This window comes from Cebus imitator, unplaced genomic scaffold, assembly GCF_001604975.1.
Source record: "Cebus imitator isolate Cc_AM_T3 unplaced genomic scaffold, Cebus_imitator-1.0 Scaffold311, whole genome shotgun sequence".
Lineage (NCBI taxonomy): Eukaryota > Metazoa > Chordata > Mammalia > Primates > Cebidae > Cebus > Cebus imitator.
Window position 1 is genome coordinate 3,483,865 of NW_016107626.1, and position 12,900 is coordinate 3,496,764.

Consider the following 12,900-nt stretch of genomic DNA (forward strand, 5'->3'; position numbering starts at 1 on the left):
ATTCGGCCAAAATGCTTCAGGGGAACGGTGCCCCAGTGTGCATTCTTTTTTTTTGAGAGGAAGTCTTGCTCTGTCGCCCAGGCTGGGGTGCAGTGGCCACATCTCAGCTAACTGCAACCTCCGACTCCCGGGTTCAAGCGATTCTCCTGCCTCAGCCTCCCGAGCAGCTGGGATTACACGCACCCACCACCACGCCTGGCTAATTTTTGTATTTTTAGTAGAGAGGGGGATTCACCATGTTGGTCAGGCTGGCCTCGAACTCCTGACCTCACGATCTACCCGCCTCATCCTCCCAAAGTGCTGGGATTACAGGCGTCCGCGCCCAGACTCCCAGTTTGCATTCTTATGCACCTTTACAGCCACAACTGCTACCTGGGCTGCGGAAGCAACACCAGGCCTGGGTTTGTTTGCTTTCCCTGCCCTGCCCTGGGGGTCTGACTGGTGAAAAATGGGATCCCAGGGTGGTCGGGTGCTTCTGACTCCGCGGGGCTGGTGTCTTTCCCTACCCTCAGGAACTGCCCGAATTTCTCCTCTGCCGAGTCCCTGCAGCCGTCCTTCGCCCACCAGCCCGCGGGAGTGTGACCAGCAGGCACCAGGGGAGCAGACCTCCGCCCGCAGCGGCTCCGTCCGCCGGCAGGGGAACCTCCCCACGCCCCAGGTGGCCGCAGGGTCAGGGGACCGGCGGGCTGGGGGCGCGCTGCGGGGGGCACGTCCGAATCCCCTGCCGGGCCGGCAGCGGGCAGCTAGGCTCAGCCCCCGCCCCTTCTCCCAGCTGCTCATTCGCGGCTCCCGAAGCGTTCGCAAGGGTCAACTGCGTCCGTGGGGCACAGCCCAGAGGCCAAGACAAGACCCGCTCTGGGCGACCACCCCGCAAGACAGCCCGCACCCTAGGACCCACCGTGCAGGTCCGGGACACCCGACCCACCGTCGGAAGCGGAAGTGCGTCAGGGCGGCGCCGGCAAAAACGCACCGCGCAGACTCGCTGTGGCGCTGTGACCCGGAAGCACTCGCCGACGCCCCGCCTTGCCCGCCGATTTCTCTGCCGGGGAACACGCCGCTTCCTTTCTCTACTCGCGCGCGGTGTGGTGGCAGCAGGTATGGCGCGCGGCGCGGACTGCGGGCTCGGGGCTGGGCCTGGGTGGGAGCGAGGGCTCGGACACGGGGAACGGGTTGCGGGTTGCGGCTGCGGCCGAGACCCTAGGGGCGGGTTTGCGCCGGGAGCCGGGGCACGGTTCCGGCCGTCCTCATGGCGCCGCGCGGTGACTCCGTAGGCGCAGCCTCCAGATGCAGAACGACGCCGGCGAGTTCGTGGACCTGTACGTGCCGCGGAAATGGTGAGCGCCCTCCCCACGCCCCGCTACTGCACCCCCACGTGGCCCTGCCCCTTCCACATCCCACGCGTGTCTTGGCCTGCTCTTACTCCCCCGCATCCCTCCCGTCCTTTCGCCGCCACGTCCTCTCGCGTGCCCTCATTTCCTCCGACGTTCCTCTTTTCCGTCCACACTCCCTCAACACCGTCACGCCCTGCCTTCCCTCTGCTCACTGCGCGGTCTTCCTGCGCAGCTCCGCCAGCAACCGCATCATCGGTGCCAAGGACCACGCGTCCATCCAGATGAACGTGGCCGAGGTGAGCTGGGAGCCCGGGAGGAGAAGGTGGGATGTTTGTGCCGGGAAAGGGGGAAGATACAGGCAGAGGCTGGCTTTGAGGATTGGTTTCCAATCCTCAAACTTGGGGGAGTGGTTTGTGACCCTTCTTCTCTTTCTAGGTTGACAAGGTCACAGGCAGATTTAACGGCCAGTTTAAAACTTACGCTATCTGCGGGGCCATACGTAGGATGGTGAGTGTTTGCTGGGCAGTGCTTATCACCTCGGGACGTGGTGGACTTTTCCCTGCGCATTTGACCTGTGATGGTGCCTGAGTAGATTTGCTGACAGTAGTTGGAGCCACTGGACTGTGCTGTCTGCCTGTCTGCCTGCCTCTTCCTGGGGTTGGAAGAAGGGTGCTGTGAGAAAACGCTCAGGCAGTAGACCCTGCCTCTCACTAGGAGGCACCTCCCCACGTTGCGCCCCATAGTCAGGCTGGAGGCCGCTCCCCTGCGCTTCTCCATTTGCTTAGTGGGGTGGGGGATGTGGGCTGGTCGCACAGCTGACCTTCTGCCATCTCAGGCAGCTGGAGTGGAAATCATCTTGGTGTGCTTTCTTTTTAAGGGTGAGTCAGATGATTCCATTCTACGATTGGCCAAGGCTGATAGCATCGTCTCAAAGTAAGGCTGGGGTCCCATTTGGGCAGAGCGAGTGGACTAGGGCTGGGTCTGCTCGGGATGTGGTCCTAACGTTGTCCTTTTCTCCTGGTTCTAGGAACTTTTGACTGGAGAGAATCGCAGATGTGGAGTATTTGTCCTAAATAAATAGTAAAAACCTATTCGTGGTGGTTCATTTTCTGCTGTGGGCCCAGGGCTGAGGTTTTGCTGTCAGTGGGTGATGGGGGTGGGGTGGGTACCCAGTTAGTTGAAAGGAGGCAAGCTGTGACGTGTGTCACAAAACCAAGGTTTAAAGTACAAATACATTAGCCGTTTAAAACACCTGACAACATAACTCAAACATTCCGAGGTCAGATACCCTCTTCACACGTTTACATCCACAGCTGCCAAAGCAACACCAGGCCTGGTTTTGTTGAGTCACAGCTCAGACGCTTGGACTTGTGCTAGAGAATGACAAGTTCAGACTGTAGTTTGCCTTAACTACTGGCTTTGTTGCAAAAATCCTGAAACACCACACAGTGGCAGCTCTTGGCATTATTAAAATAGACATACTGAAGGGAAGGCTTCATGTAGCCTGGTTTGGTTAATGACTGAATCTCATTACATAAATACACAAACTGAAATTACTGTGCTTATCCATTTCTTGCTTTCATGTGTAGAAAGAACCATGGAGCTGTGCGTCCCTGGAGGGCAGGTTGTAAACCGCAACAGTTACTAGAAGTCGGTCCCTTACATGTTGGTAACAAGGACAAGCTCTTGAGATGGGATCTGGGTGGCAGGAGGGTGCTTTTCAGAGCGAAGTTACCTGGGGCCCAGGGAGGTGTAGCAGCTTGGAAGACGAGTCCTCCTCTGGGTGCATGCTGGGTGTGAGGGGATCATCCTTGGCCTGAGGGCAGGCTGCTTGATAGGAGGGGATGTTCGGCAGTAAATGGGAACAAAGGCTTTGGTTTGTCCTCATCCTGGAGTCTCTCCCACACCTGCCATCTGAGTCTCGGTCCCAGCAAGTGGGCCTGGAAAAGGAGGGGGGCCGGGTGGGCACAGCTGCCTTGCACCGCTGCTGGGATCAGGTGGAGTTCTGTGATAGTGGAATTGGCATCTCCTTTCTGCAGAGGCACCCGTCCACACAAGTAGCATAGAATGTATTAATGGGCTAGAGACAAGTTGCCAGTAGTGGGAGGAAAAAGCTTGGTGGCTGGGCCAGTGGCCAGTTTTGAGACCACCTAGGAAGAAAAACTTAACGTTCCTCGGTTATTCAGTGTTTTTGATGAGGCCACAAGCCGGAGAACCGGACCATGCAAAACTCACTGCAGGAAACTTGGACAGATGTGGAAAAGCTAGAGATGGGCCCTGCTGGCCTGCACAGAAGGGACAACAACCACTTGGGGTCCTTTTAGCAGCATGGTGGGCTGCCCTGGCAAGGGTGGCCGAGACAGTACCTGTTTCCTGTGGAAGAGGCGGCGCTGACGCATGGACCCTTTAGCAGCCTTTGCAGTCCTGTGGGGTGTGGTCAGTGCCTTCCTGCGTGAGGGTCAAGTGTGGTTTCCAGTCGACTTAAGCAGACCTCATCTAAGCATCTTTTGTTCCCTTAAAAAAAAAGACCCAAAAAACCAAATCCCAAATCATAATAAATACGTTATTTTTCTCTGTCACAATATTGCTTAGAACTTAAGAGCTGGCAAGCAGCAGTTGTCCTGGAGGCCCAGAGTGTCTCCCCGAGAGGCGGGGGGGCCTGGTACGGGACGGCAGCTGTCTGTTGTGCCCGTCAGTCTGTAGGACGCGGGGCGTCAGGATTTCACAGTGACACAATGCTTGAAGAACAGGTCCAAGAGTCCAAGAATGAGGTCACGGTGAGTTCGGAGACGGCTCTTGCTGGCTGCACTGGACGCCGGAAGCCCCACTCGTGGCGCGGCGAGGCAGGCGGAGAAAGCTCTGGAGGAGCATGGCTTCAGGCAGCAGCGGGCCAGCGGCACAGCCGGTGTCGGGAGATGCTGCTGGGGAACCCACACTCAAAACAATCTCCAGCGTGAATGCCTAAAGTTAGACTTGGCAATCTGAGTGTGTTCAGTGAGGTGTGGAAACCCAGCTCCCCACCCCGATGCTGTGGTGGCCGCGGTGGCTTGCAGGAGGCGAGGCCAGGGAGAGACGCTGCGGTCGGCTTGCTGCTACATGCTGTGAGCCGAAGGCCCTGGTGCCAGGCTGGTCTTGGGCACATGAAAAAAAACCAATAACAAAACCGACATTTACTTTATGTAAAAATCCAGAATTCTCAGAAGTGCCCTTGGAGGTACGGTGCACCTGGGGTGACAGTGACGTCCCTTTCCAAGGAAACAGCATAAAAAGGCAAAAGGAAGAGCCGCGCCAGCCAGAGGCCAGGTGCCTCCTGCAGTGGGTGCTGGGGGCGCTGGCAGGCCAGGCGGCGTGGGGCTTGAGCAGCTGGGACACCTCCCAGGCCAGCACGTGCGCCTGGTGCCCTGAGCCCTCGGGCATCTGCTAGAACTGCTGGGTGAGGCGCCTGTAATGAGGTAGCACTTGGTTCTCGGGGAGATACAGGGCCAGCTCCAAAGCCACGAGCGCCGTGAACTCAAACCCGATCAGGTCGCGCCTGTTGAATCGAAACCTTTCTTCTAACTTCTGCAGGGAAGAGAGAGGAAGGTTACACGGGAGCCACCCTGCCAGCCACCCCCCGCGGCGGCCCTGGCTGGGTGTCGTGCCCGCCCGCGGGTCCAGCACTCACATCGATGAGCTGCTTCACGCCGCTCTTGCGCAGGTCGCTGCTGATCTTGGCGGCCAACAGCACGCAGGCGCCGGCGCACAGCTTGCGGTTCTGTTTGCTGAGCTTGCCCTGCAGGACCAGCTTCTCAAAGTACACGTAGGCCATGGCCACCGTCACGGGCTCCAGGCTGCACTCCTCCGACAGGCTCCGCATCTCCCGCTTTAAGCTGTGGGTTGAGACAGAAGCCATGTCCCCAGGAGCAGAGGCTGGGGCTGAGGGGGCAGCCCCCCGCTGCCAGCAACTGAGCTCAAGCGATGTGGCTTTGGGCCGTGAGAAACACCACCACATTCTCCAGGGGATGGTACCCTCCGTCATACCGTGTACAACGCCCAGGGCAGGGCGGGCACCTGGGCAGGTACGGCCGGACTGGGTCTTGGCTTCCCCCGTCCCTTGGTTGGGCACCCACGGCAGCTTCCACCTGTGCCTGGTGGGTGGAGCCACGGAGAACAGGCCCTGCTTCTGGTGGGGGGGCAGTGGCTTCTGATTAGGGGCAGTTTTAAGGCGCTGGGGTGTGGGGTGAGCTGCTCTCTGGAACACGGACAGAGGCCGGGCAGGGCAGGCCCCCAGTACAGGACCGTGGCCCAACGTGAGCCCAGCAGCTCTGCCGCCTGCGGCTTGCTTTCCTCCGGTCACAGGGGTCCTCGGCATGGCACCCTGTGAGAGCAGGGCACGTCTGGACAGCCTTGGAGAGCACACAATGTACTGGGCGGGGGCACTTTGTGGGCCAGGGGAAGGGCCACGGAATCTACTCAGCAAAATGGCACATACTGGGAGGGGCCAGGCACAAGAGGCCCCGTCCCACTCAAGTTTTTTTTTTTTTTTTTTTGAGACAGTTTTGCTGTCGCCCCGGCAGGAGTGCAGTGGCGTTATGTCAGCTTACTGAAACCTCCGCCTCCCAGGTTCAAGCAATCTTCCTGCCTTAGCCTCCCTAGTAGCTGGGATTATAGGCACGTGCCATCACGCCTGGTATTTTTAGTAGAGAAGGGGTTTCACCATATTGGTCAGGCTGGTCTTGAACTCCTGACCTTGTGATCCACCTGCCTCGGCCTTCCAGAGTGCTAGGATTACAGGCATGAGCCAGCACGCCTGGCCCCGCTCACGTTTTAAGAAGATCCTGCGCTGCGGTGAGGGTCGGGCTGAGAGGCCCGGTGGCGTCTGGGGGATGCCGTGTGCCGGGGCCGTGAGAGGCCTGGCGGGGCCAGCGGTGGGGGTGAGGGAGCTGCTGCCGGGGTCCTGGTCAGATGGCAGGAGGGGGCTGGGGATGGGCAGTGGCTGGACTTGTCAAGCTGGAGAATCTACCAGAAACTGGAGGAGAGGCTGGCACCTCCCACACAATGAGATAGCCTGAGGGGATGTCCTCACCTCCTGATTTTGCTCAGCGTCAGTTTGACATGTGGGAACTTCTCCCTGAAGGTCTCGTTCATGTCCTTCTTGAGGTCCGAGGGCTTCACGTATTCTATCACTGTGGTCTGCAACAGACAGTGGGCAGGGTTGGGCCAGCCCCTCGCACAGTCCCTGCGGCCGCCTGCCAGGTGCCGTGAGCACAGATTTCTTGCCGTTCTGGGTTTGCAAACGGGCACACGGTGCGGCTTGGGAGGCCCTGAATCTCTGTGGGAACAAAATGGCTCCAGGGAGAGGGCCCCAGAGGCCATGCGTACTCGGTGTGGGGTGCCAGGCTGCCCGGTGCCCCAAAGCCCATGTGTACTCGGTGTGGGGAGCCAGGCTGCCCGGTGCCCCGAAGCCCATGTGTACTCGGTGTGGGGAGCCAGGCTGCCCGGTGCCCCGAAGCCCATGTGTACTCGGTGTGGGGAGCCAGGCTGCCCGGTGCCCTGAAGCCCATGTGTACTCGGTGTGGGGGTGCCAGGCTGCCCGCTGCTGGGGGCCGAAGGACAAGGGCCAACCCAGCCGGAGGGACCAGCACTGCTCCCGGCCCGCCCTGCACATCGCCATCATCTGTGGTGCTGTGACCGGGGTGGGGGCACGTCACGGCCCTGGGGCGGCTTGCCCACAGCCTGCCCTGCACACCCTGGCCAGGACGGCTGCGCGGCTGCTGCAACCAGGCCTGGAGAGGGCGCTCACCATGTACGAGGCAAAGATGAGGACGCGCTTGTGCTTGCCACAGGGCCACTGCGGGTCATCCAGGAGGTTGGGGTTGTACTCCAGGGTGTCTCCCACGTCACTCCCTGTAAGAGAGGCAGCCCCTGACCCACCAGGAGTCTTGAGCAGATCCCGTTTTGCCCCGAGGTCTGGCAGGCCAGCGCCACAGTGGGACATGGCCGAGCAGCAGGGGCTCTAGGCCATGGTTCTCTCTCTTCCGAAGGGCCCAGGGCTTAGGGCAAGAAAGGGATGTCCTGAGAGGAGGGGCCCTCCCTGGAGTCATCTGTGGACACAGCTCCTCTCCACCGCCCGGCTCAGGCCAAGCCCGGTCCACGATGCGTTGCGGAGCCGTTCCTTCCTGAGCAGCCGCCACCTGACCATGCTCCCAGGCTCCATCTGCATGGGGGGCTGCAGCCTGAAAGGGGCTTGCTGGTGCTGCTGCTGTCCCTGGGCTGTGGTGAAGGCACGTGGCCACCCTGTCTGGGGACATGGTGAAGGCATGCGGGCTACCTAGTTCTGTGCTGGCTGGTGCTGACTTGGTGGAGGCAGGTTTGTGTTTTGATCCTGGCAGAGCCCGGGGGAGGCTGGGCCGAGGTGTGGGCAGGAGACCACGGCTGTCACTCTTGTGTGTGACCAGGGCATTGGTGGGGTACAGGAACTTCGCGTAAGACACGACCTGGAAAAGCAAACGCATCTGGGCTCAGCTCTGCTTCCCGGGACCAGAGGGCAAAGTGAGCTCCGTCTGCTTCCACTGCAGGAAACCCAGATACACGTGCTGGGCGGCCTGCGTGGAAAATGAAGGGAAAATTCACATCAAGACGTCGAGGCTGCTCCTCACTAGCTAGAACATTCCCGAGCACCACCCTTTCCCTGCCTCTTCTGGGTTCTGTAGCCTATAACGCTCTCTCTGCCTCTGAAGACGGCTGACCACCAGCACAGAGGCCAGGTGGTGGGTGAGCCCCAGGCTGCACGGGGAGGTGTCCAGGAGCCCTGGCTGTGATGCCACAGTGCAGACTTCAGGCGTGGCCAGGCTGCCGGGGCGGGTCCGATGGGCTCTGGGCTGTGTTCTTGGGGCTGCATGGGCCATACCCACTCCACCCTGGCGCTTTATGGCGAGTGAAGTGCGGCTCCATGTCTGCCTTGTGGGCACTGCAGTGGGACTGCTTCCAACCGCCTGCTTGGCCCTGATGGCGCCGGGTGTCTGCCAGCAAAGAGGCTTTTACCTTTCCATCTGCTCCCAGCTCCACGCCTTCCAGCTCAAAGACCATCTCGGAAGACACAGAGACGCCGCCGGAAGGGTGCCTCTGCTTCTGGCTGTCCACCCTCAGGTCACTGCAACGCATGGGAGAGGTGAGGGCTGTGGCCTGTGCTGAAAGTGGGCTCCGGCTGCCAGCCCACCTGTCTGCTGGCCCGAGGGGCTCTCAGGAATGGTGTCTACATAGCCCCTTGGGGAAGACGGGCGGCACTGGCGTGACCAGGAGGGCACACATCAGGAGTGCTTTCAAAGGAGCACTTTGAGCTCCACGCTCTTTGAACCCCGATTCCCGATACAGACACCAGCTGGTAGAGCCCCCGGGGTAGTGCCACCTTCATGAGCCCACCAGGTGCCCCTGCCCACACCGGTCAGCTTTCTCCACCACTATTTTTAAGCCAGGGCCACCCACAATCCCCACCCCACAGCTGTTTCCTCCTCCTCTGAGTGACACACGGACTGGACGGATGGCCACGGGGCCCTGCAGCCCTATCCACAGGAGGTGAGACAGCAGGCCAGTACATCAACGGCGTCAACAGAAACCCGCGCCCCCTCAACCCCCTGAGGACCAGGATGCAAAACTGCCCCAGGTTCCTCAGGAGCACTGGCGTGGGCCCGGGGACAGCCTCATGGGGACGCAGCCTCACCTGGGAGCACAGTACTCCCCGATGCCTTCTGGGCCTGGTTGGGGACCAAGCCTTGCCTTCTGCCCAGACGCACACCCGGGGCTGTGAGGCAGGGGCCGAGCACTCACCTGATCCGCAGGCCTTCACCGTAGGGCAGGACTGAGAAGGCCGCACACAGGGACCGCTTGGCACAGATGAGCACGATCCTGCGGGGGGACGGGGTCAGGAGGGCAGGGGTCGGGGGCAGGGGTCAGGGTGCTGCTGCTTCCGGGGCTGCAGACATTTCCATGGAAAATTCCTTCTGCCTAAATTCAGGTGCTGGGAGATTGCCCAGGCTGCCCAAGGGGACTCAGGTCCAGGAGGCCGGTGGCTAGCATCACTAAGTCTGGACCCCCCAAGCTCTCGGCATGGATTCCCTCGAGGAGCTCCCGGGGTACCCTCCCTGGGACGCAGCTGCGCACGGGCAGGCATGGCAGTGACATCCCGAAGCCTCCTCCCTGACCCAGTGCAGGCGGGCTGGAGGCCTCATGTCAGGATCTCCGCTCACTCAGAGATGAGGCAGTCAGAGGGGACGGCAGGGCAAGGCCAAGGCTGCCTCAAGCCAGCCCTCAGAGGACCTGGGTGAGCAGGGCTGCCCGCCACCAAAGGGGCCTGCTCCAGGTCCACAGAGAGGCCGGCCTGGAGACTCCCTCCCAAGGTACTTGAGCAGCCAGGCCCTGGGTCCGGGAGCACAGGCAGAAGCCACTGCTGCTCCTCCCTACGCTGGCTCGGCTCTGCCCAGGGGCTCACCGAGGGGACAACAGTGGGAGAACCTCTCCCCGTCTCTGGCACTCACGACTGCTGGGAGCTGTGTAGGACTGACCGGGAGGGAGGGTCCGGCCAGAACCGAGGTCACCACAGGGAGGGTGCCCAGTAGGGGAGCTCCGGAAGGAAGGGAGCACTCCGGACCTCAGGACCCCTCAGAACCAGCAGTGTGGGGAGCACGGGGCCGCAGGAATACCCCTGGGCCCTCCACTCCGCTTGGGCAGCCAGGGGTTCGTTTTATTCAGCCTTTCCTTTGTGCTCCCAACAAAACCCAGCTCCTCCCCAGGCATCTCACAGCCACGAGTATTTCTGTGTCTCCTGTTTTCTTTCACGCCAGCACTGTGGCTTGGGGCTGGCGTCTACGCCTGGCCCTTCACCTGGGAGCCCAGATTGGTGGCCTCGCGGTGGTGATACCAGGGACCTGCGGGTGCTCAGCTGATGTGGAGCACGGAGTGTGGTGGGGAGGAGAGTCACCCTCTAGGGGTGTGGGATGTGGGGTGGGCGGGAGCCTTGGCAGTGGAAGGAGGATTGCTTGGCTGGCACGGGCAGGACCCCGCGGACGTCCGGGGACCACAGCCAGCTCCCAGCTCCTGGCCGGCCGCACACCTGCTGTTCCTGGTGTCGTACTGCCTCATGTTCTTGATGAAGTGCGTCTTCTTCAGGCCTTTGTGTCTTGGTGACCCAGATGTGTGCTTGGTTCTGCCAGGCAAAGACACAGGTCGCTCTTTTCCTCCCAGGCCCCTCTGGCCCCGAAGGGTCGGGGCAGCCCAGGCGGAGTCACGGAGCTCGGGGTGGGCGGGGGCGCGTACCTCTGTGCCGGAGTGCATCCCACGGCATCTTCCAGAAACTCCAGGGAGCAGCGCTGGGACGTGACTCGCCTCCTGCAAGATGACACTGGGGCCTCAGAACAGGCATGGGGCCACTAGCCGAGGCACCACCTTTGTGGCCAGAAACTGAGTGCCACCTGCTGCACAGGGAAGGGCTGCTCTCCAGTCCAGCTGCATGCCCACTGGCTGAAGGCTTCCGCAGCCCGTGCAGACCGAGGCAGTAGGAGGGGCACCTCCTCCTTGAGAGGGTCCCATTTCGGAGGCACTGAGCTCCTCTCTGGGGACCAGCAGCCCTTGGGGGCAGGCTCCTCAGGCACAACATGGCACAGCACAGCACGCCAACCTTCCCTGCCCACCGAGCAACACCCTGCCGGGGGCACTGCTGGCTCCGACAGGCCCATCCCACCTAGTGCTGCCTGTGGCTGGTGCTGCCCGCCTACCCTGAAGCACAGCTCGGCCTCGGGGCACCAAGGGGTGGGAGGCGGGGTAGGCACCAAGAGGTGGGAGGCGCGGTGGGCACCAGGCAGCCCTTGCTCTCAGGCCACCTTCCCGTGGACTGCAGCTCCCTCCTCCAGCCACACCCTCCCACCCCAGCGCCGTGACAGGGGCTGTTCCTCAGTCTGGAACATTCTGTCCCTGTTCTTCTGATGGCCACCTCTTTCTGGAGTTTTCAGCTCATACGTGGCCCCAGGGAAGGCTGCCCGGACCCCGCTATCCTGTGATCGTCATCTGCTAACCTCTGGTCACCATGGGAAGGAGGCGTCCCCGCCTCACCACCCACTTGCTGTCTGCCTCTCTCTCCAGAGCGCCGGCCCCATGGGCGGGGCAGGTCTGTCACTGCTCACTGCTGCCCTCAGTGCCTGCCCTCCCGCCTGGACTGCAGGGTCTCCCAGGCATTTCCCATGAGCCAAACGTGCAGGCACATATTTGCCGGCAGAAGGACTGCACAGCACGCTTTCCTGAAGAGCCCTGCAGGGCACAATGCCCACTGCTCCTCAGATGCCCGGGACAAAGCAAGATCATCTTGACGCGGAGCCACGACGTGGTTCAGTAACTCTCAGGGCTACAAGACTCTGAGCGCAGAGCTGGCCCTTGAACCCAGGTCTGTCGGGGACCCCAAAGCTTTGCTCTCTCCCTTATGCTGGGAGCCGTGAATGTGTGTGCCTGGGTACTCATGGCATTCCCCAAACACAGCTTATGCGATCAGGTCCAATGCTAGTTTACGCAGCGTGCAGCACTGGATTGCAATGTGATGGGCGATGTGGCGTGGTGTGTCTCCGGAGCCTGCCCTGCAGGGATGCTGGTTCCCAGAGGGGGGCGGTTGGTGGTGATGGTAGTGGCGGGACCCTCCGTGGGATGCTGTGTGGTTTATTAAACGGAGCAACTTGGCCCCTGGGCCTGGTGTGCAGTGCTCTGACGTCAACAGTAGCATTATTAATGTGTGAGCCAATCTGGACTCCTGGGCAAGGGCAAGTGTGCTGCTGGGGGTCACTCCTGGGAGCCCTCCAGGCACCAGGCCAGCACCGTCCTCAGGGTTCCACGGGCCTTCCCCCAGCAGAGCCCCGGCTTACACCTGAGGTCTTGTGCGCGGAACTGGCCTGCAGTCAAGGTCCCCACGCCATGCCCTCACTAGGAACCTCCCACTGAGAGCCAGTGTTTGTGCCAAGGAGCCAGGGTTGGCCACAGCCAGTCCCACGCTGGGCACTGCCAGTGCCAGCAAGGGTGCCACAGCCACCACCTCACCAAGACTCAACGGCTCACAGTGGGGGCAGTGACAACCACGCCCACCTGGCAAGTGGCACAGAGAGGCCTGGCACTTGCCCAGGTCACACAGCCAGTGCAGTCCTGGCTGGTATCAAGGTTGTCACCCTGAAACCAACACTGAAGCTGTCATTTTTTTTTTAACGGACGCTCGAATGATGACGGAGTCAGGTATTTTTCTTTTTTTTTTGAGACAGAGTTTTGCTGTTGTTGCCCAGGCTGCAGTGCAATGGCGCAATCTCAGCTCACCGCAACCTCCGCCTCCAGGTTTCAGGCAATTCTCCTGCCTCAGCCTCCCAAGTAGCTAGGATTACAGGCATGCACCACCACGCCTGGCTAATACATTTTTTGTATGTTTAGTAGAAACAGGGTTTCTCCATGTTGGTTATGCTGGTCTCGAACTCCTGACATCAGGTGATCTGCCTGCCTCAGCCTCCCAAAGTGCTGGGATTACAGGTGTGAGCCACCGAGACTGGCCAGGTCTTTTTTTTTTTTTTTT

The 12,900-nt window shown here is 60.9% G+C and overlaps 2 protein-coding genes across 3 annotated transcripts in view; one reads left to right on the forward strand and one right to left on the reverse strand.

The window, feature by feature from the left end:
• The first annotated feature begins 1,016 nt into the window (after nt 1-1,016).
• RPS21 (ribosomal protein S21) lies at nt 1,017-2,422 on the forward strand. Of its 2 annotated transcripts, none has more exons than XM_017503487.2 (6): nt 1,017-1,095; nt 1,272-1,334; nt 1,564-1,627; nt 1,767-1,838; nt 2,209-2,264; nt 2,359-2,422. In XM_017503487.2, the coding sequence occupies exons 2-6, from the start codon at nt 1,285-1,287 to the stop codon at nt 2,366-2,368; spliced, it is 252 nt and encodes an 83-aa protein (XP_017358976.2). In that variant the 5' UTR covers nt 1,017-1,095; nt 1,272-1,284; the 3' UTR covers nt 2,369-2,422. The 2 variants fall into 2 exon arrangements, with proteins under 2 accessions (XP_017358976.2, XP_017358977.1); XM_017503488.2 differs by lacking the exon at nt 1,017-1,095 and adding an exon at nt 1,098-1,138.
• Nucleotides 2,423-3,873: 1,451 nt separating this feature from the next.
• CABLES2 (Cdk5 and Abl enzyme substrate 2) overlaps nt 3,874-12,900 on the reverse strand; it is an 18,377-nt gene continuing 9,350 nt past the window's right edge. Inside the window, exons 2-10 of the mRNA XM_017503486.2 lie at nt 10,623-10,694; nt 10,420-10,512; nt 9,138-9,215; nt 8,355-8,463; nt 7,642-7,807; nt 7,114-7,217; nt 6,397-6,503; nt 4,996-5,200; nt 3,874-4,892 (exon numbers count right to left, since the gene is read on the reverse strand). Coding sequence (XP_017358975.1) covers nt 4,752-4,892; nt 4,996-5,200; nt 6,397-6,503; nt 7,114-7,217; nt 7,642-7,807; nt 8,355-8,463; nt 9,138-9,215; nt 10,420-10,512; nt 10,623-10,694 — 1,075 coding nt within the window. The 3' untranslated portion in view covers nt 3,874-4,751. The remainder of the gene's footprint in view (nt 4,893-4,995; nt 5,201-6,396; nt 6,504-7,113; nt 7,218-7,641; nt 7,808-8,354; nt 8,464-9,137; nt 9,216-10,419; nt 10,513-10,622; nt 10,695-12,900) is intronic.